Raw genomic sequence first — 21,708 nt, 5'->3', positions numbered from 1 at the left:
TCAGTAGAGGCAGGTCCTGAAAATCTCTGTTTCGTAAAGACTCACAAATGATTCTGACAGTTCTCCTGGTTTTGGGAACCCCCTGCTGGGGGCTGTGCCCTCTCTGACATCCAGCCTCTCTTTGCACACCTCTGGCGACGGGGAGCTCAGTCATACACAGCAGCCTGTTCCTTTCCAAAACATTTTAAAAAATGTATTATAAAACATTTAAGATGTTTCAAATATTTAAGAAATCTCTAATAAATATTTCACTAATTATGCAATATTTAATACAGCTAAAGGTATGAAGAATAATACCATGAATACCTGAATGCTGTCCCCTCCAGCTTAGTATTAATCCCCATACACTGCTCTTAACCTAGGGAAGCCCTGAAAGGGTGCAAGGCCTGTGTTCAAGTGCTCCCCTCCCCTCCCCTGTAGCCTCCCATGTGCCCCTCTGAGACCACCACCCCCCCCCCACCTTCCTTTCTAAACTTTTCACCGTGGCAGAATACACAGGAATTTGGCTCGCGGGCTCCATGCGTCTCTACCTTTGCGCGATGCCGCCTAGGTGTTTCCCAGCAAGGCCGCGTGTTTTATACCTTTGTGAGCAGGCTTGGAGAACTGTCTGGGAGGGTGAAAGTGTCCACCCACAGGGCCTGGGGGAGCCTGCTCTGCAGGTGTGGGTGTACCGAGACCCCATCCTGCCGCCAGTCACCCCCACTCCCTCCTGCCTTTGCATCTGCGCTCTCTGCCGGCTCACTCCCTCACCTTCAGACGCGCCCACCTGGGCCTGTTGGCCGCAGGACATGTAGCTAGGCACTGGGGCTCCGGGGCCAAGCTGCCTGGGTTTGAATCCTGCCCCACGACTAAGCAGCTGGGGAAACTCAGCCAAGTTCATTAACGACTCCGTGCCTCTTCTGTAAGAAGGTTAATAATAGTACCTGCTTCATGGGATTAGTCCAAGTACTAAATAGGTTGATAGAAGTGAGTCTAGCTCCTTGGAGATGCTATAGGAGTGTGGGGTCTGGTTATCTTCCTTGAAGTCTGGAGCCAGACCCTCTGAACACAGGCTGAGCCATGCTGCAGAGAGGCGGATTATCACCTCCTCGGTTCTTCCTGCTATATCTCTGTTAAGTCAGCCAGTTACCTTCTCAGGTGGCCACATTTACCGGTCCAAGTGGCTCTCACCTCCTTCTCTTCCCTGTGGGTGATGTGGAGCCATGCCAACCCCTTCCTGGCATGGTCTTTGCCCTGTGACCCATTATTCCAGCTGGAGGGGTGCTTGGCTCTGGGACCTGGCCTCCAGCCTCTCAGAGTTCATCCAGGCTGCCGCTCACACCAGTGAGCACAGAGCCTAGAGACCACCCCAGACAGCCCTGTGGGTGCCCCCGGCCCCCGGCTGTGTTCTGCACCGCCCTCCGTGCCTGTGGTCACTCTGCCACCCAGGCACATCTGATAACCGGCCCTAGCCCCTGCGGGAGGCCCGGTCCCCACGAATGTCAGCCTGTCCTCCAGGAGTCTTCGGCGATGAGCAAGTGGGGGGGCAGATGCCCCTGACCTCCCAGCACCCGCTGGGCTGCCCAGGGCCTGGGGTGGGGACCCCTGGGGTCCCAACGCTATGTCCCAGAGGGAGGCTGCCTTCCCCAAAGTCCCACCCACAGCCGCCCCCAGGGCCGGGAACTGGGGGCGGGGGGCGCCTGGTGGCGGAGAGATGCAGCTGGGGGGGGCGGGGGGAGCAGCTCCTTCCACACGCAGCGGCAAGGCCGGTGGCCTGTGCCGTCTCAGGCGACAGACGGACAGACGGACGGCTGACAGACGGGGCCCAGAGCGAGGCAGGCAGGCAGTGAGGGGGAGGGGGCGGTGTGAACCACAGCAGTACTGTGCTCAGGGATGAAGGATAGACTCGCGGAGGGGAGCGCGTCCTCACACCCCACTTGGGCGCTTTCCAGCGTTGTCAATTATGCCGAGAATTGAATGTCCTCCAGCTGCTCGGGCGGGCGGACTCCTGCCCGCCGCGAAACAATAATTAGATGCTCGTGTGTGCGGTGGGGGTGTGGGCGCCTGAAGGGCGGTGGGGGGAGGCGGTGGGCCCGCGGGGTCGCGCCCCGGGGACACGCACGCACGGTCACACACGCAGACACTTCCTCCCTGCGGGATGCCGGCCCCCCAACCCCCACCCCGAAGCTGCCCCGGGAGGGGGACCCCGCCCGCGGTCTCTTTGTGGCGCTGCCTTCTCAGCCAGGGGGTGCCCAGCCCCCTGCCCACAACGCTCCTCGGCTGCCAGGTTTTACTCACCTTGGCCCTTTGAAGTCTCCACGCGAGGCTCTATTTATAACAGCGGCATATGGACCACGCTGGATTTCTTGCTCAGACATATGCTGGGAGGCATGGCACAGCCAGACGCAGCTCCAGCCTCCCCCCCTCCCCAGCCACACACACAGAAGAAGGCCCACCCAGAGCTGTCCCCGGCCCCGCACGGTCGTCCCCAGCACCCCTGGACCTCAGGGACGTGGGGTGGGGCTGCGGTAGAAAGGAGCCCACCATCCGAGGGGATCTGTGGTCACTTCCGTCCCAGGCGCTGCCCAGGGAGGGTCCCTGAGCACCTCTTCTCCCAACCCCTCCAGAATACAGACCGGTGTGTGTGCGGGAGACAGTGTCAAGGGGAACAGAGCCTGCGTTCCCCACCTAGAGGAGGGGCCGGCCGCCAGTGCAGACGTGGGGGGACCGCGGGCCCGGCCATCCCTGTGAGCCGGCCAGGTGCCCCTCCTCAGGGGACAAGGGACATGTTCTGCACGTTCTTATGACCTGTCTGTGTCCCTTTGTGGGTCCGAGGCTGGCCGGCTGGCTCCCCAGCTCCTAATGGGACTCCCTTTCATGTCCTCATTCGGCTGGCTGACTCCAGTCCCTTCCTCAATGCCATCTGGTGGGGGGCTCCGGCCGTGCCGACAAGGATTCATTCTCAACCCCTTGCACTTGTGAGCTTTGCTGTTTGCAGGGCAGGGAGAGGAGAGGGGTCCGGCGGGGTCCTCCCCACCCTTAGCTTTCCAGAGGGAGCCCCACCCCTTCGCAGTATCCATTTGGGGCCAGAAAACCAATGGGAATGGGGCCAGACCCCTGTGCCCTGACCCCTGGCCGGCCCCCCAGCGGCCTGCAATCCCCCCTGCCAGCCTGATGTTGGGGGACAGGCCCTGGTCGGCTCCGTGGCCCTGCCCCTGGCCACCACACTGGCCCCGCCGCCCACCCCTCCCCCAGAGCATCTTGGTGACTAACAGCAAAGCAGCCCCTTCCAGATCGGTCCCGGTCCTGGTCTTGCAGCTATAATTAATGATAGCTTTTGCTGTGTCATTAGATTGATTTCTTATGGACTCTGAGAGCTGGTGGGGCAAGCAGAGGGGCGGCTGTGGGCTGACTACAGCCCACACCCCGCCCCCCCCCCGGGAAAGATGCCACCCAACGCTCAGGCTTCCCGGGCCTGGCTGCACCTCCCGGACTTCACTTCAACTTTTCCCCTTATTCCTCTGTCCCCAAATCCTGGCAACAGCCGGAGCCTCACATGGCCCCGTTGGGCGCGGCCTGGCGCACACAGAACATGTGTCTCTTGCGCAGGCCCCTTGATGAACCTATGGGGTCAGTGGATTGTTCCCACTTCCCAGAGGAAAGAAGATGCAGCCGAGAGAGTCTAAATGATTTGGTGGCGGATGGTTCACACCCCACGAGCCCCGCCTCCGGGAACACCTGCCACACGGGGTCCCAGCTGCATTTGCTCTTGGGATGGGCCCCTTGGGAGCAGGTGCCTGTGGCCCCATTTGTTGGGAAGGTAAACTGAGCCTCAGAAGTGAAGGCCGCTGCACAACCCCCTGGCCCGGAGAGCAGCAGGGCCCGAGGCACAGGTGGGTCAGAGACTCCCTCGTCCAGGCTGCCGCCCAGGGGAGCGGGTGCAGACTGGCCTTCCCTGGCCCCCACACCACAGGCACCCCCCTCCTGAACTGGCGGGCTCACAGATCCCGGCGCCCCCGGAGTGTGAGGGCGAGGAGCTCCCTGTGACATGCGGGGAAGGCAAGGCACGGGGTTGGGGGGGCGGCGCGGGGCTCACCCTATCGTGGTCCTGCTCTCGCTCACCTGACGCTTGGTGTCGTGTTGTTATCTGTTGCCACGTAATAAACCACGCCAAACCTCCACGGCTTTGCAGAGCAGGCATCCAGGGAGGGCTTGGCTGGGAGGCACGCCTTCACGCCCCAGCCAGGCTCTCTCTCTAGCAGGCCCCCCAGCGCAGGGGACCTCTAGCTTCTCCAGCGGGTGGTGTCCAGGATTTCGTCGGCAGTGGCTGCGTCCACGAGTCGGTGGCCAAGGGCCGTGCCCAGGACAGACAGGGCTCACTTCTGCCAGCACGGGTGGCCTGCGTGGTGTCAGGACCACCCGGATTCGAGGGGTGCAGAGACAGACGCATGTCCTGTGTAAGGGGGAGGTCAGGGTCCCAGCACGGCGAGGTTCCTGCCACGGCTCCTGCTGCAAGCCCCTCACTTCTGCGGCAGTTCTGCTTTTCTCCTCAGAGTGGACGTTCTGAGAGGGTCCAGGCCTTCGCTCGTTTTTGTATTCCCTGTGCCCCTGATGCCCAACGTGATGTCCATCTGTCCAGACGTGGGTGACTAGGAACATAGACCAGGAGGCCTTGCAGGGGTGGTCTCACAATCCTAACACCAACCCCTCCGGGGGGCCGCGGTCTTCCACAGACCAACATGTAATCCACCAACAAGATGCCTTCCAGGCTTGCGTAAGCTTCCCCAGCAGATTTCTCTGCCGTTTACCCTGCCTTGAGCCAACCCTGAATCATGGAAGTCTGGAATGCACAAAAGACGAAGCAGGGGTGACGTTCACTTGACAAAGCGGTTCATGGTGTTTGCCCACATGGCTTCCGGGGGCGCGCCCGCTGTGGAGGGGCCCCGAGCTCACGGACCCGAGAGTCTCGCTCGAGCTGGCAGCCACCGTCTGCAGGAAATCACCCCGGGGAGAGGGGGTGAAAATGGCCCCAAACCCCCGACTGCAAACACTGTGCAGAAACAGGACCGCATACGGATCTCACCCCTGAAGACTGGATCAAAAATCCTCGGTGAGACACAAACAGATCCAATTCCACAGAATGTTAGAGAGATCACCTGCCACGATTATGTAGAATTTATCAGAAGAATTCAGAGATGGCTTCGTAGTGGGGAAATCTATTCATATAACACACAGCATCAACAGCTTGGCCGTGGTGCCCTGTTGATAAATGACAAGAAGCATCTGACAGAATCTAGTGCTAGTTTCCGATCTTCAAGGAACTGCTAAAAATAGAACTGGGGATAGTTTCTCATCACGGTAAAGATATAGTGTCTCAACTCCACAGTCAAGATTGTGCTAAATGATGAGATTTTTCACGATTCCCGTTCAAAAACTTTTATTAAAAAACAAACACGACAGTGCCCTTTATCATTGTCCAGAAGTTCTGGACATAGCAATAAGACATGAAACAGAATAATGTGATGCCTCTAGGAAAGGATTGTAATTATTTGCTGGCAACCTGATTTGAGGCCTAAGGAAACCAAGGGAACCACTGAAGTGATAATTTGAGAACTCGGGGAAGGTACCGGGCTGGATAGAAAACAAACGTACACAAATCAATAATTCTCATCTGTACCGGCAACAGCTAGTCGGAAAACATAATGAGATAAATGGTCCCCACTCACAGTGGCAACAACAGAAAAACCCCACGGGATTCTCAGGAATACATTTACAAGAAAAATTTGAGATCATTATGAAGAAACTCTGTGGAGTTTTCCTGGGAGACTAGAGAGAAAGGGCGCGTAGTGGGACAGCCGTGCTGCAATATTACCGTCCCAAAGGTTCTTCCAAAATTAATTTGCAGGCTCCGTGTGGTCTCACCCGCGCCTTCGTGGCGTGTTTTGAAGGGCTGTATCGAATCTCCTGGAAGACGCACGCCGAGCAAACGTTCTGGAAAAGGAGCAAGAAAGGGTGTCTTTTGGTCCTCCATGTGGAAGCTCGTTCCAGAGTTCCAGGGGTATAAACGGGGCTGTTGAGGTGTCATGAGAGGGGCGAGGGGCCAGCGAGGCAACAGCGCAGTCCCCAGACAGGGGCATCCATACATGCGCAGCCGCATGCCACCTGGCTGGGTGCGTGACGAGGGAGAGGATAATGGCCCCGGAACAGCAGGAGACCGTCCCAGGAAAATCACAACAGGTGGCTACCCTCCTTTACGGGTGATGGTGGACTGAACATCTCCACAGGCTCAGGCCCCGTGTACTCCCTACTCCGTGCCTGGGAAGGACGCAGAAGATCCAGCCCTCCGTGCCAGGTGCCTTCAGCCCACAGTCTGACTCACAGGGAGGGATGCGCGGGGGCACAGCTGGCCGCTTTGGGCTTATGTACGAGGGGAGACCCCAGCCCCTCTCGGGAGTCCAAACAGAGACCCGGTGGTGGGAGGGCATATATGTCCCAGGCAAACTGCAGCTTAGAGAAAATGCAAAAGAAGCAGGCTGACCATCGCCTTACAGGGCAAGGTAGGGTGGTGAGGGACAGGCAGGGACATGGGCTCTCTGGAGGGCACTGGGGAGCCATGCGGGGTTGCAGGGGGTGGGCAGGCTGGACCAGACTTGCCCTGTGGGAAGCACGCTCCAGTCGGGGTGGGTGGCGGTGCATCACAAATCAACCAAGGGAATAGATTATTCACTATATGGTGTCAGGACAGTCTGTTGCCAGTTGGTGGGGGCGGGGGATTGATTTTACTCCTTTACACCAGTGAAATACCTTCCAGGCGGGTTGAAAGTTAAATGTAAGAATTCAAACCATAAAGATGTTAACAGACGGAGGTGATGTCTGCTCTTAGGATGGCTTGGAGTTCCCCGGGCTGCCAAGCGGCAGATGCCGTGTGTGGGGGGGGGGATTCAGTGACAAATTAAAAATGAGAGTCTGTGGGCCCAGGCCTGCCCATGGTGCTGGCTTCCCCTCCAGAAGCCCCTTTCCTGGGACGCGAGCCTGAGGTCCCAGCGGGACGGGGCTGCAGGGAAAGGGCGTCTTGTTCTCAGAGCTCCCGTGGAGCCAGGGGAGGATCCTTGACCCCGGGGGCAGCAGCTACCTCCTGACAGGTGTCCACAGGGGGCGTGTGGGCTCGCGAGGGCGCCCATGAGGGAGGCAGTGCCTTCTGGAGGGACAGAGCCTGTCGGGGTCTGGTGGTACCAGCCGTGGCCGTGGGAGTAACAGATGGCTGGGCTGCCTAGAACCTGCGGGAGCGCTGGCGGCGCCGGGCAGGCTGAGTTTGGTCAGAACCCCTGGTGTGGATCCGGTCGCCTGGGGGCAGGATGTGTCCCGGCTCCATCCCAGCCCGTGGGGCATCACCGATGCCTTCTTAGACTGGACTTTGCTTCAGACCTGGTTTCCCTCACTCATTTAATGTTCGAGGGGCTAACTGCTCACTTACAACCTCGGCTCGAAAACCATGCCCGAAATCTGTAGTTCAAGTCATAGTGGCCAGGAAACGTGCTCTGAGAAAATCATCACAGCCACAGGGCCTCGAGGCAGGACCCGATGGGTGAGCAGGGAGGGCAGCCGGTCACCGTGTCTGGGTGCGTGGTCCCGGTTGGTGGAGCATGGGGACGGGAGGCTGTGTCCCCTGAGGCCATCCCGGTGTTCTGTGTGGAGGGAGCTGGGAACAGGGACGGAATCCCCGCGCTCAGAAAGGGCTCCCAGAGTTCAGGGCTCTTGGGGGTTTAGGTTCGACTGGGAAGAGCAGAACCAGCAAATCCCCAAGTTCGGTCTCAGTCTGGCCATCCCTCTAAACAAATGGAGAGATTCAGGTCAGACTAAAGATAGAACTTCCTGGCTGCCTGGGTTAGGAGGGTGTGATGGGGAAGAGTGCCAGGTGTCCCTTGGACACCCAGACCCTTGCCTGGAGTCTGCAACATGCTTCCCAACGGCGGGGGGGCGGGGAGGAGGGACCGGTGTTCCTGGAGAGGGTCATGCATCGCCGTCCGGCCTCCCTGGAGGCCAGCCAGCCACCCTTCTGATCCCTGCCAGCGCCTGAGCAGGAAACCTTCGCAAAGTGATTTCTCCCTCCAACGGTGCTGTACATCATGTTTTTTAATTTAAAAAGATGCCCAGTGGAAGCATAACAGACCATTAAATGTTTGGCTCCCTAATTAACTCCGGAGCAGCGGGCCTGGGGGGAGAGGGACGGGGTGAGCCCGGCGTCGTGGTGGGGGCCAGGACTCCGGCCCCCAGCCCTGCCTGGGGCCCTCCCTGCTGTGTTTGCTGCTCCAGGAACCCCAGCCCACCCCAGCCCAGCCTCCTCTGGAAACTCCGGGGTGGGGCCCGAATCAGCACTGTTACCAAGCGGCGTGGTGGACGCTGATGCTACGTTCCGCTGCCCTTGCTTGGGGAAAACCTGGGCTTGCTGGCTTTCCCTCGTGGAGCCTGTTTCCCTCTCCGTCTTCCTGGGGGTGATGCTGGTACCTGCCCTCCCAGGCGTCAGGGAAGGGGCTCCCATACAGGAGACACTCACCGTACGTGGGGTCCTGGAGGAAATGAGAGGCCGCTGCTGTTGGCACATGTGCTGCCCGTCCCAGACTCTGGCCAGGCAGGCTGAGGCTCAGGGCTCCCGGGGACTGCCCACAAGGTCACCGGGCAGGTGAGTTGGGCACTCCGCACTCTCTCCAGGCCCCATCCCTCCACCTCCCCCAGTGCCCTCTGCATCCTTGCAGGGTGGAGGGCACAGGGCAGCTTACGGTCTCTCCACCTTATGCCTCCCATCCTGCCTCCCAGAGGACGGGGCCAGGGCCAGCTGAGGTCGGGGGCTTGCCAGACCGACCCTGTGGCCAAGTCCTGAGGATCCAGCCCTGCTGAGTCAGCACTGCTGGACCGCCGACCGCAGGAGCCCGTGCCAGCCTCCGTGGATAAATGTGGAACAGGAGTGGGGAGGGCAGGTTCAAGGTGGGTCATGAGGCTGGGGACGGCGTTCACTGGGCCCCGGCGGTGGGGGCACCAGGGTGGGTGGCTCCTGAAGTCAAAAAACCCACAAGGCCTGTCTTGCTGGCCTGCTTGGTCCACGCACATGGCCTCGAATCGTGCATTGCCTCCCCCATCCACCTGAGGCCAAGGGGCTGCCCAAGGAAGAAGTGAGTATTTAGAGAGCACACCTGCACCAGGCAACATGCTGGAAGGTTCGAAGGATAGGGTCGTGTTACCCTCACCATAAGGCTGCCGGGGAGCCACCCCGATGATCTCCATTTGCCAGCAGAGGAAATAGGCCCAGAGAGGTTCAGTGACTTGCCCAAGGTCACACAGCCAGAGCGTGGGAGAGCCAACATTCGTGGCCTGGCCTGGGAGCCTGAAGCCCGAGCCGGCCGTGTGCCCCCTTCAGGCGGGCAGGCCTGGCCCCCCTGCGGGCTCAGCTGGCCCAGCCCCTGTTGTCTGCCTCGAGGTGGCGCCTCCCTGCCGTGCCTGTCGCCGCCCCGGGGGCTCTGCAGCAGACCCAAGCTGCAGCGGCAAACAAACGTTAGCTGTAAACATGATCTATCTGCCAAACATTGGCACGGTAAAAAGTTATCGATCTCTAACTTTCCGCCCATCGCCCGGCCTCCCCGTGGGCCTGGCCCTCGGCCCGTTTCCCTCTGGCCGTGGAGAGTCCAGCCTCCAGCAGAATCCCCAGGTCAGCGCTGGCCTCCTGTCTGGGCGCCGAGACGGAGCAGAGGAATGGTATTTTCGTGCCTTCCCATCCCAGCACGGCTGGGGTGATTATGCAAATCTGGCCGTAAGAAGTTTAAAAGCCTGGAACCACCATATTTCTTTATTTCATTAGCTGCAACACGGCTGCAGGGTTGATGTGACGGAACAGACATGGGGCCAGCCTCATGAGCACCGTGGCCGTCGTCCTGGGCGGCAGGGGGCAGTGTGCGCGAGCGCGCCCGCGTGGGAGTCAGGAGGGTTGAGCCGGGCGTGCACGCATGCGGTAGGAGACAGACACCATGCTGGGCTCGGGGCACCTCCACTTGGAGGAGCCCTTGGGGGCACCAAGCCCAGCCCTTTCTTTAATGTTACAGGAGGGGAAACTGAGGCCTGGAGCAGCCCAGACTCGGGCAGGTCCCTGTCCTCCCCTGCTGTCACCGTTCTCCCCACAGCCTCAGGATTAAGAGGGAGGAGGGGTCCCTCCCACAGCCCAGTGCCACCATCGCGCCTCGGGCCCCCCGGGCAGGGAGCCCCGGCTTCTCTCCTGCCACCATGCGTGTCCCTGCTGCGGACAAGTACGTCCCTCCAGTGGCCCAGTCTCAGAAAGCGAGGCAGGGGGTGGACCAGACGTAGGTGTGTGTGTATATGACAATCCCACACTCATGTCTAAGTATTTTCTGCAGCTCGGGGGGCTGGGGCCCCTCTCGGAGCAGCTGAAAGACTCGCCCTCCCCCCTTTCAGGCCGGATGCTTCTTTGGGAAAGTCCGGTTGGTTTCTTTCCCAGGGTCCTCTTCATGCTCATGCTCTCCCCACCTCCCCACGAGAGGCCTTTAAATGGCCAGCCGCTGCATCACCCCCCAGGACAGGCCCCCTGCCCTCAGCCTGTCAGCTCCCTTGTGAGTACGCGTGCTGGGGCGGGGGCGGGGGGGGGGGGCTTACACCTCCCACGGCTCGCCAGACAGGGCTCTGCACCAGACGTCCACCACGGGGCCCCCCAGAGTGGCCGAGCACATTTCTAGTGGAATCCAGCCTCCCCTTCTCCCACTCCCGGGATTCCATCTGTGCCCCCAGCTCTGCACGCCCAGGGACCGGGGAATGCTGGCCACCTCTGCCGACTGCATCCACCCCCCAGCCGGTCCCTGGGAGGCCCTTTGAGCACCTCCCAGTCCCTGCAGGCCTGGGTGGGGCCAGATGCCCCCCAGCCAGAGGCTCTGTCCTGCCCCTTTCCTGGGCACCAGGGGGACCCTCCACAGGGAGCTGTGGGGTCGGTGGCTGAGTGGCTCAGGTGGGCCTGTCCCGCCTGACTAGCTGAGGTTCCCTGGCCGGTCCTCTCTCCTGGGCCACGGAGAGCATGGTCACTGTCTCCTGTCATTGTGGGGGACAGTGACAGGGCTTAATGACGTGACGGCTCTGGGACTTGTCCCGATTGTCATGGTGGCCGAGAGGGGGAAGCCCCCTTTCAGGCCCCACCTGTCCCTTCTGCTGGGTGTCTGGTGACCTCAGGCCAGTCTGCTTCAGTGACCCCTGTCAGACCCCTCCCAGGCACGTGTGAACACACATGTGCAGAGACAGGTGTGGGGCCGTGGATACGTGCTTACACACGGGCCCGTGTACACATGTACAGACAGACATGCACACCTGAAGGCTGGCCATCATGTGCACATGAACACCAACCGCACAGGGCACCACCTGGAGCGGTCGGGGGGGGGGGCTTCTGGTCTCTGCTGGGACACGAGGGGACCCCAGGCTCCATGCACACTGACTGAAGGCAGAAGTGAGGTGAGCAGGGGCTGGCCCCGAATCTGTTCCCGTCGGGGCCAGAAATCAAGCCCCGTCCCTCTGCAATGTGGGTTCCTCATCCTGGGGCCTTGGAGGGGCCAGCGTGAGGCGTCCGTGAAGGAAGCGGGCAGGGGGGGCCGGCAAGTTCCCCGGGGCCATGTGCTCAGGGGCCTCGGTCCATCATGGGGGATGTGTGTGTACCGAGAAACATCGCTGGGGGTGCAGGTGGGTGTTTTGCAAAGTGAGGCCATCAGACAGACGTGCATTTTTCATCCCACCGGATGCGTTGGAATCCACAGATCAGGGGCGGCTCGGGCTGGTGTGGCCCCCAGTGACGTGGGCTGTGGCTGCAGGGGTGGTCTGTAACCCTGCAGAGCGTGGGGACAGCTCCCACTCACTGGCCCAAGAAACTCAAGAAGGTAATGATTTGGGGAAGGCCCAAGCCCCTTGGGGAGGAGGCATGTTTTACTCCCATTTCACAGATGAGAAAACTGAGCTGAAGGCTGGTCCGGAATTCCCCCAGAGCTGCCTCTCTGGGCTGGGGATGGGCTGGGGATGTCCCTGCAGCCGGTGGGACATGGGGCTCTTGCGCTGGAGCTTGCGTCCCAGTGGGGAGGCACCAGCAGTGAATAAAGAAATCAGCAAGTGCCAGGCAGGGGTTTAAAAGGGGTGTTGTTCAGCCTGGGGGAGCTGTTGGCTCGAGGATGCGAAGCAAGAGCTTTGCAGGGAGCGACCAGGGCGGAAGGATGGGGGTGGTGTGTGCAGGGGGGCTGGCAGCAGGCAAGGCCTGGTAGGTCCGGGTGGAGCCTGGGTTTTCCTCCGCTCGTGGAGAACGGATGTCATCCAGGGTTGTGGGCGGGGATGGCGGAGGTGGCGCTCCCAGGTCCCCGTGGCTGCAGAGGGGGAGTGCGTTGTGGGCAGCTGGAGGGAGCCGCCGGCTTTGGCCCAGTCAGAGGGGGTGGTGGTGCCTTGGACCAGCATGGCCGCGGTCGCAGGGGCCAGAAGACGACCCCGGAGACCCTGGGAGGTGGGGTGGATGCTTTTGCTTCTGGGCTGGGGGTCGCGAGCGAGGGGAGCGCACGGATTCGGGGTTTGAGGAACCGGGTGGAGGTGGGGCACGCGCTCAGACGGAGAGGTGTCTGTGAGTCTGGGTGGGGCTGAGACCCCCGGGAACGTGAGCAGAGGGGGTGCAGGCTGAGGCCGGAGCCTAGCCTCAGGGACCGTGGAGGGGACTGGGCTGGCGAGGCAGCAGCTTGGAGACCAGAAGCAGGAGGGGCTGCCAGTGCGAGCTGCTGGTTACCTGGGCCAGGTGCTGCTGAGGGGCCGCGAGGGAATAAAAATACGGCATGCCCTCAGAGCTGGCAAGACGGGTCGCCGGTGACCGCGCGGGGGTGCCGGGGTGGACGCTGCGCTGGAGGGGTTGGAGCCCGAAACTGCTGGTGGCCCCTTCAAGAAAATCTGCCACGAGGGGAAGGAGATGGGGCAGGGGCTGGAGGGCATTCGGGTCAAGTTGTTTCTATGGAAGGTTCTAGAACTGTGCAGTCCAGTACAACATGGGGCCGGGGCTTGCCCGGCGGGACAGCACCATGAGCGGGCAGGGATGGTGCGGAGGGAGAGGCACTGGCAGAGGGATCCCAGGCCTGCAGGGATGCGGGCGGCCGTGACACGGGCCTGTGGCCCCCACCGGCCCGGCGCACACTCCGCAGGCGTCCTGGGTACGTTTGTTTAATGAGTGACTGGCCGGGCGCAGAGGACGGGTGTGTATGGGAAGAAATGAGGGGCGAAGGGGGCGGGGCTGGTGATACGGCCAGGTACAGAGGACTGACGGATGAACGAGTGAGTCCGGGAGGAGAGGGCGGTCCTGGGGATGGCGCGCGACCCGAGCGGAGCCCTCCTAGCGGATTCGGCCTTTTCCCTGGGCATCTGTTTCCCGAGGCCCATGGGGTGTTAGCCCCTCCACTTGGGGATCCCGGTCCCTGCAGCCGAGGGGCCTCCCGGAGGGATGAGGCACCTGTGGGCGTGGACACCCAGCCACGTCGGGAGGAGGGTGTGTGACCTTGCGCTGGTCTCCGCTTCCTGTCTGCAGAGCGAGTTGTGCAACGAAAAATCCCGGGGTCCCGCTGAGGCCAGGTCTTGGGGGCTGTAAAAAGGGCAGAGGGGACCGGCCAGCAGGGTCACACCCAGCCTCCTAGCGTGTCCCTCCCCCTGAGGCCAGTGAGGGGACAGAGGACTCCCATCCCCACACGGCCCAGGCTCTGGGGCCAGGCGTGACGCAGGAAGGTGAGAGCAAGACGCCCACCAGGCCAGAGGGAGCGCCCGGGGTGAGGACATGTCCTGTCGTCAGGGCCAGGGTCCAGCCCTGCCTCCCTCATCACGTGGGCCAGCCTGGTGGAGGTGGCTCTGGGGGGCTGGGGCTGGTGCACGGGGGAGGTGAGACGGGTCCCCAGAACCATGTGCCCGTCCCAAGGTGCCACGTTCCTAGACTGGTGCCCTGGCCTGGGGGCGCCCGTGGTGGCAGTGGTGAGGGTGAGGCTGGTGGGCCTCGCGGTGCTGCACACCAGGTGTGCATGCTTCCACGGAGCCGTGTTCTCCGGAAGGCACACCCGTCCATGTGCAGGTCTGCGTGTGTCAGTACATCTTCACCCTTGCACACGCAGACCTGCACGTGCAGAGCACATACGTGTGTGAGCCCCACATGCACACAAACCCACGTGTGTCGCAGCTCCCCAGAGCCACCACAGCACCGAGTGGCCCTGGCGGGGGGGCGGGGAGGCTGGTAGCCTGGGGGCCCCGTCTCTCCTCCACACGCAGGCGTCTTCAGGGCGTGTAATCCTCCTTAACTTGACTTTGGGTTATTTTGGGCAAGAGATTAAAAGGTGATTACAATCAGCATTGCTGAGGCACCGCTCTTCCTAGACAGGCCTGCTCCACGCACCTGCTTCCACGGCGGGAGCTGGGCTGCCCCACACTTCCCACACCTGCCGCCGCCTACTGACGCACACGGGTGCCCTGGCGGAGGGGGTAGCTACAGGTGGGGCGGAGGCATGGCGTCGCAGGACAGCGACTCCGTCGTGCTCCCGAGGGGCGCCACGCGGGGATCCCAGCACCCCCAACAGGCTCGCTCCCTGCCCCACCCAGCCCCTGGAGCCACTGCCGACCGGGTCCAGGGAGGCCCAGCGCTTTGCAGGGAATCACACAGCCACGGGGCCGGCCCAGGGGTGGGCTCGGCCTCGGCCCAGGAGGACCTCTCCCCAGGCGCACCCAGTCTGACCGCTCCCCTCTCTTCCCCAGGAGCCAGATCAAAACGATGCTCCACGAAGTTTCCAAAGGGGAAGAAAATCCGTTTCACATCGTTATATTTTGTTCCCTAATTTAAGCAGCCTCAGTGCAGACTAGTTGCAAACGTCAGTATCCGTGAAACACACTCAGCGGGCTGCCAGCCAGGCCACAGAGCGGTCACAGAGGCCGGCTATAAATCCAAATATTAACGAGGAAACGCACGCCCATTCGTCTGTGCTGCGGGAGACCTGCGGGGGGTGCAGAGGGCAGGTCCCGCAGACCGGAGGTCCTCCTGCGGCCGGGGCGGGCGTCCTCGGGGAGCTGCTGCGTCCGCCGCATCTCCCTGCCGCGGGGCTCCCCAGCCGGACGTAGGAGGGACGGCCCGTCCCAGGGATGTGCAGGGTCCATCCCCTCACGTCACATCTTGGGAGCTGGCTGGCGGAGCCGGGAGGGGATGGTCCTTGCCTGAGCCTGGGCAGGGGTCGTGGGGGATTCTTGGCAGAGTTACTCCTTCCTTCCAGGCCTTTCCGCCAGGATCCCCCACGAGGGGACGTGATGGCTCCAGTCCCCTGAGGCCGTCCAGCTGGCTCATTTGGGGAACCTGAGGGCCGGCCAGAGGGGTGTGATGTGCCCGGACCCAGCGCAGGAGGGCTCAGACCCAGAACCTAGCTGTCCTCGGAGCCAGCTGCCTCCCTGCACCTCCCTGGAGCGGAGCCGGAGGCCAGCTGAGGGCTCTGGCGGGATTTGCATGCTGTGGCTGAGGACCCTTGGGCCGCGGCTCCAAGCACCCTCTGCAGGCGGCTGTCAGTCTGTGGCCGGGCCCTCTGAGGAGAGGACGTCCCTGTCTTCCGTCTGTCACGCGAGTGGCCCTGCACCAGTCACATGGTTCTGGATTCTCTGGGGCCACCATCCCTTTGAGCCGGGCCCAAAGGAGGAGGTGGGGTTTTGTCCCCTCCGACAGGAAACGGGGCTGGGGGCCGGGGAGGGCTGGGGTGTGGGGCTTCCCTTCTCTCCCCTCCCTCGAGACACAGCCTGCCCTGAGCCTTTCTGTCACCTGGCATCGTCCTGCCAGATCACGGGCTCCCCGAATGTGCCTCCTTGTTTTACCGGGCGGCTCGGCGGGGCCTGGCACAGGGCCACACTCAGCCGCAGGGCCTGCCGGAACCCCAGCCTCTCCTGACGGCTCTCTCCTCTTCTGTCTTGCCACAGGACCACGGAGCTGGAGGCGCGGGGCGGAGCTGTCCAGACGCCCAGGCCGATGGGGGAGGCGGCCACGGCCCCGGCAGGCCACGGCCCCGGCAGGATGACCAGGGGCCTCGGGCAGTGAGGGAGGTGGCCGGCTCCCAGCACCCGCGCGACGCCACCATGCGGTCTGGGACAGGACACCCCTGAGAGCGCCGGCCCTCTCCCCACCTGCTCCTCTGTCCCTCCAGGGGCTGCCGCCCAGCCCCCCACCTGGTCCCCCTGGGCAGGCAGACGCGGGGTCTCCCGCGAAGGCGGTCCCCATGGCCGGGTGCCGGTGGGGCGTGCTGTGGGTGTGCGTGGTGGCGGCCATCCTGCTGCACCGGGGCGGGCTGGTGCACGGCGACTGCTGGCTGATCGAGGGTGACAAGGGCTTCGTGTGGCTGGCCATCTGCAGCCAGAACCAGCCGCCGTACGAGGCCATCCCGCAGCAGATCAACAACACCATCGTGGACCTGCGGCTCAACGAGAATCGCATCCGCAGCGTGCAGTACGCCTCGCTGAGCCGCTTCGGCAACCTCACGTACCTCAACCTCACCAAGAACGAGATCGCCTACATCGAGGACGGCGCCTTCTCGGGCCAGTTCAATCTGCAGGTGCTGCAGCTGGGTTACAACCGACTGCGCAACCTGACAGAGGGCGTGCTGCGCGGGCTGAGCAAGCTGGAGTACCTGTACCTGCAGGCCAATCTCATCGAGGTGGTCACGCCCAGCGCCTTCTGGGAGTGCCCCAACATCGTCAACGTCGACCTGTCCATGAACCGCATCCAGCGGCTGCACAGCACCACCTTCGCGGGCCTGGCCAAGCTGTCCGTGTGCGAGCTCTACAGCAACCCGTTCTACTGCTCCTGCGAGCTCCTGGGCTTCCTGCGCTGGCTGGCGGCCTTCACCAATGCCACACACACCTATGACCGCATGCAGTGCGAGTCGCCGCCGCTCTACTCCGGCTACTTCCTCCTGGGCCAGGGCCGCCACGGCCAGCGCAGCATCCTCAGCAAGCTGCAGTCCGTGTGCACCGATGGTGCCCACGTGGCTGAGCCGCCCCCGGCACCGGGACGCCTGCCCCCTGGCCGCTCGCCGCCTCCGCCCCCGCCGCCGCCGGAGCCCAGCGAGGCCCCGTGTGCCGACGAGGAGTGCTTCTCGGGTGACGGCACCACGCCGCTGGTGGCCCTGCCCACGCTGGCCCCCCAGGCCGAGGCGCGGCCCCTCCTGAAGGTCAAACAGCTGACTCAGAACTCGGCCACCATCACGGTGCAGCTGCCCAGCCCGTTCACCCGCATGTACACGCTGGAGCACTTCAACAACAGCCGCTCGTCCACCGTGTCTCGGCTGACCAAGCCCCAGGAGGAGATCCGCCTGACCAACCTGTACACGCTCACCAACTACACCTACTGCGTGGTGTCCACCAGCTCCGGGCTGCGCCACAACCACACCTGCCTCACCATCGGCCTGCCCAGGCCGCCCAGCCCGCCAGGCCCCTTGCCCAGCCCGCCCACGGCCACCCACTACATCATGACCGTCCTGGGCTGTCTGTTCGGCATGGTGCTGGTGCTCGGCGCCGTCTACTGCTGTCTGCGCAGGCGGAGGCGCCAAGAGGAGAAGCACAAGAAGGCGGCCGCGGCCGGCAGCCTCAAGAAGACCATCATCGAGCTCAAGTACGGGCCCGAGCTGGAGGCCCCCGGCCTGGCCCCGCTGTCCCAGGGCCCGCTCCTGGGGCCCGAGGCGGTGACCCGCATCCCATACCTGCCGGCGCCTGCCAGCGAGGTAGAGCAGTACAAGCTGGGGGAGAGTGGCGGGACACCCAAGGCCAGCAAGGGCAACTACATGGAGGTCCGCACGGGGGAGCAGATGGAGCACAGGGACTGCGAGCTGGGCCGGCCCGGCCCCGACAGCCAGAGCTCCGTGGCCGAAATCTCCACCATCGCCAAGGAGGTGGACAAGGTCAACCAGATCATCAACAACTGCATCGACGCGCTCAAGTCCGAGGCCACCTCCTTCCAGGGCGGCAAGTCTGGGGCCGTGTCCACGGCCGAGCCACAGCTGGTGCTGCTGTCGGAGCCACTGGCCGGCAAGCACGGCTTCCTGGCCCCCGTCTACAAGGACACCTTCAGCCATGGTCTGCAGCGGCACCACAGCGTGGAGGCGGCCACTGGGCCGCCGCGCGCCAGCACCTCCTCCAGCGGCTCTGCACGCAGCCCGCGAGCCTTCCGTGCCGAGGCCGCTGGTGCGCACAAGGCCGTGGCCGCCGAGGCCAAGTACATTGAGAAGAGCTCCCCAGCCCCCGACGCCATCCTCACTGTGACGCCCGCAGCCGCCGTGCTGCGGGCCGAGGCTGAGAAGGGCCGCCACTACGGCGAGCACCGGCACTCGTACCCCGGCTCCCACCCCGCCGAGCCCCCCGCGCCCCCCGCGCCCCCGCCCCACGATAGCCTGGGTGGCCGCAAGGCGTCCATCCTGGAGCCGCTGACCCGGCCGCGGCCCCGCGACCTGGCCTACTCGCAGCTGTCTTCACAGTACCACAACCTGAGCTACTCCTCCAGCCCCGAGTACACCTGCAGGGCCTCCCAGAGCATCTGGGAGCGCTTCAGACTGAGCCGCCGGCGGCACAAGGACGACGAGCAGTTCATGGCGGCCGGCCACGCCCTGCGCAAGAAGGTTCAGTTCGCCAAAGACGAGGACCTCCACGACATCCTGGACTACTGGAAGGGCGTGTCGGCCCAGCACAAGTCCTGAGCCCGCGGCCGGCGCCCGCCCCGCACCTTCCCCGGGACTTGTGGTGCCCACGGGACCAAAAAGGACACAAGACCCACTGCAGCTATTCGTAACCCAGAGACTCCCACGCAGCACACCACACACGTGCACGCGTGTAGACACACACGCACCGACCCATGCACACACAGAGACAGATGCGCACAGACGCATACACATGTGCACGGAGACCCATGCTCACACGTGCACACACACGCATGCGTGCACACGCAGACACACGCACACAGACGCTCACACGTGCACACACGGACACACATGCAGACACATACAGAGACAGATGCACACACATGCAGAGACGCTCACACACGGAGACACACACGCATGTGCACACAGACACGCACACAGCCGGTGTGGAAGCCTGGGGCCCACAGAGAGCGCGGCGGGGAGGGGGTGCTGCCGCTCACAACAGAGGAGGAGCCACGGCCTCCACACACACACTGTGCACATAGACACGAGACACGCGCACACAAGGGACTTGAGAAAACTGTGTCTGGGGGTGGGGGAAGGGACTTTTTTTTCATTATCTTTCCTCTTTGATTCTTCTCTGTCTTCTTGATCTTCCTGTCTTTATTTTCTTCCTTTTTTAAAGAAAAAAATAAAAGATCTCTTAAAGACATAAAACACCAGACACGGGGGGTGCGGCCTGCATGGCCACCCGGCTCCTCCCATGATCTCCTCGTCCTGGTTTGCTGTGGATTCTCTCCTCCGTCCATCTCTTTGCTGCCAACTCCAGAGGCCACCAAAGAGGGGACAGAGCGAGTGAGGTGGCCGGGTGGCCTCCAGGACCCGCCCAGAGCCCTGCAGGGCACGCGGGGCACAGGGAGGGCTGTGCCTGGGGTGGCTGGAAGGGTCGCGGGCTGGGCGTGTGTGCTCTGTCCCCGTCCCCACTGTACGCTGTCGTCGTCCCGTTGTACAGAAAAATATTTCTATATTTGCAATGTTCGCTGTAAAACGAGAAAGAGACTATGTCTACTAAAAAAAAAAAAAAAAATCTGCAAAGGGAAAAACCCAAATGCTTGTACTGGGTTTTTACTGTGGGGGTTTAGGGAAAGATTTGGGTTTCTTTTATATGCTATCTGTGGGGGGGGGTTATTGGTTTTGGCCTTGGGTTGGGGTTACACATAGGGTCACCACTGAGCCCTCCTCCCTGGAGACCATGGGCAGGGGGCACACGAGAGGGTTGGAGAATGTTGGAGAGTGTGCAGAGGCGGTGTGGACGGGGAGGAAGGAGCTAGGGCCACGTGTCTGATGTGCGTGGGCGTGAGTGGGTGGCCGGAGGTGACGGGCGGCTGGTGTGGCCCCAGATTCAGAGTGAGCGAGCAGTTTGAGTGTATGAACCACACCAGACCATTAAAACTCCAAAGAAAAGCCTCTCTCCGTGGCCGGCGCTGGTGCTGTTTGCCACGGAGGCCACAGGCTCCCTAGTGCCCGGCCCAAGCCCTGGGTCCAGCAGAGCCGCCTTCTCCCAGAAGAGTGGGTGGCCGGGGCCCTGCAGGGCAGGGGCCTCTCGCCTGGGCCCCTCCCTCCCTCTCTCCCGCTGCCAGCCCTGGGGCTGGCCCTCCTGCCTCCCCCCCATCTCCCCAGCACCACTGGCCTGGCCACCCCAGGTCCTCCCTGCTCCTGCCCCTGCCTCACCCTCTCTGCCAAGGGCAAACCCAGACTCAACTGACGAAGACCCAATTAGGCATTGGCAGGGGAAGGTGCTGGATCTCAGAGGCAACAGGGGCCCCGAGAGACGTCGGGGCAGAGAGCAGAGGGATGCAAGCAGGTCTCCAGGATCCGGCGGGTCAGCAGGAAGTCAGGGCTGGGAACACCCATAAGACCAGCAGCCTCTGCTTGTATACCTGCAGTGACCGAGAGCTCAGCCCTCCGTCAGTAGCTGTTTCCAGCTTTAGGGCACAGAAGTGGGGCCAGGCCTTCCAGCTGCTTGCTGTCACCCAGGAGATAAAATTGGCTATTTTCAGGGAATCGGAGAACAGTGGACACAGAATAGAGGTGCGTGCCCTGGGCAGGCAGGGCAGCTGGCCAGACAGGCTGGGGGTGTGAGAGGAACACGTCACCACCAGAGCATTGCCACCGAGCAGGGGCCCCAGGGGGGGACACGCAGCAAGGGGGGGCAGGTATGGGGTCCGGGGCGGCCAAGAAGCCCCCTCCAGAAGCTCAGACCCTCCTGGAGAACAGCCAGGGCTGGGCAGAGGCGGCTGGATGCCCGACATCAGTCCCGTCCCGAGACACAGATGCGTATGTCACCTGCCCTTGTTTGAAATAGGTCATAGGGGTGTCGACAAGTGTAGACACTGTGGGAGAAGACACACTTATTAAGCACCTAATGTGTGCAGAGCTCCGTACCAAGCACTAATGAGTGAGAGAGATCCAACCCCGCCCCCCGCCTCTGAGGAGCTCGCGGCCATCGGGGCACCCGACGCAGAGGCAGGTGACCCAGCTCGGGGTGGCGCGAGACCAAGGAAGCCCAACGACGGTGGGGGACCTCTGCATGGGAAAAACCTGGAAGGCTTCCTGAGAGGGGTGGTGTTTGGTCTGGATAAGGGAACCCCAGTGAGAAGGGGGCGGAGGCTACGAAATCAGGACAGGTCGGCATCCTTGGGAGCTTAGGACTGAGCTCTGAGCGCCAGTGAAGACCTGCAAGGTGCGCCCTGCCCTTGTCTGGGATCGGTGTTCCGTGTCCCAGAGGCAGCCTGGAAGGGCAGCTCTCATGGGTCTGTCAGGTGACGGGGTTCGAAGACCAAAAGCAGAGGCCCCGACCCAGGCCCTGCCACTCATGACCGCAGCACGACGCCGACCTCTGTGCACCTCAGCGGGCCCCTCCCCCTCCACTCGGGGTCACCGAGAAGGGCGAATGGCGCGTGGGACTGTGCCGGTTGCGCATCAGGTATCCACGGGCACAATAACGCTGCACCGCAGACAAGCACGGTGCATTACTGCT

The 21,708-nt window shown here is 62.6% G+C and overlaps 2 protein-coding genes across 2 annotated transcripts in view; both read left to right on the top strand.

Annotated features, from left to right (window-relative positions):
* The window catches only part of LOC113932041 (collagen alpha-4(IV) chain-like), a 62,067-nt gene extending 45,986 nt beyond the window's left edge, over positions 1-16,081 (top strand). Inside the window, exon 3 of the mRNA XM_027610426.2 lies at positions 15,964-16,081. Coding sequence (XP_027466227.2) covers positions 15,964-16,081 — 118 coding nt within the window. The remainder of the gene's footprint in view (positions 1-15,963) is intronic.
* Positions 16,082-16,143: 62 nt separating this feature from the next.
* ELFN1 (extracellular leucine rich repeat and fibronectin type III domain containing 1) lies at positions 16,144-20,331 on the top strand. The gene has a single exon (XM_027609927.2). It carries the CDS (start codon positions 16,260-16,262, stop codon positions 18,726-18,728), a length of 2,469 nt encoding a protein of 822 aa, XP_027465728.1. The 5' UTR covers positions 16,144-16,259; the 3' UTR covers positions 18,729-20,331.
* The last annotated feature ends 1,377 nt before the right edge of the window (positions 20,332-21,708 follow it).

This window comes from Zalophus californianus, chromosome 10, assembly GCF_009762305.2.
Source record: "Zalophus californianus isolate mZalCal1 chromosome 10, mZalCal1.pri.v2, whole genome shotgun sequence".
Lineage (NCBI taxonomy): Eukaryota > Metazoa > Chordata > Mammalia > Carnivora > Otariidae > Zalophus > Zalophus californianus.
The sequence above is the reverse complement of the archived record's forward strand: the minus strand, read 5'-3'. Positions and strand labels throughout refer to the sequence as shown.

Bases quoted from the DNA above. Each gene is read 5' to 3' on its own strand.
- ELFN1 (XM_027609927.2), top strand. From the start codon at position 16,260: ATGGCCGGGTGCCGGTGGGGCGTGCTGTGGGTGTGCGTGGTGGCGGCC.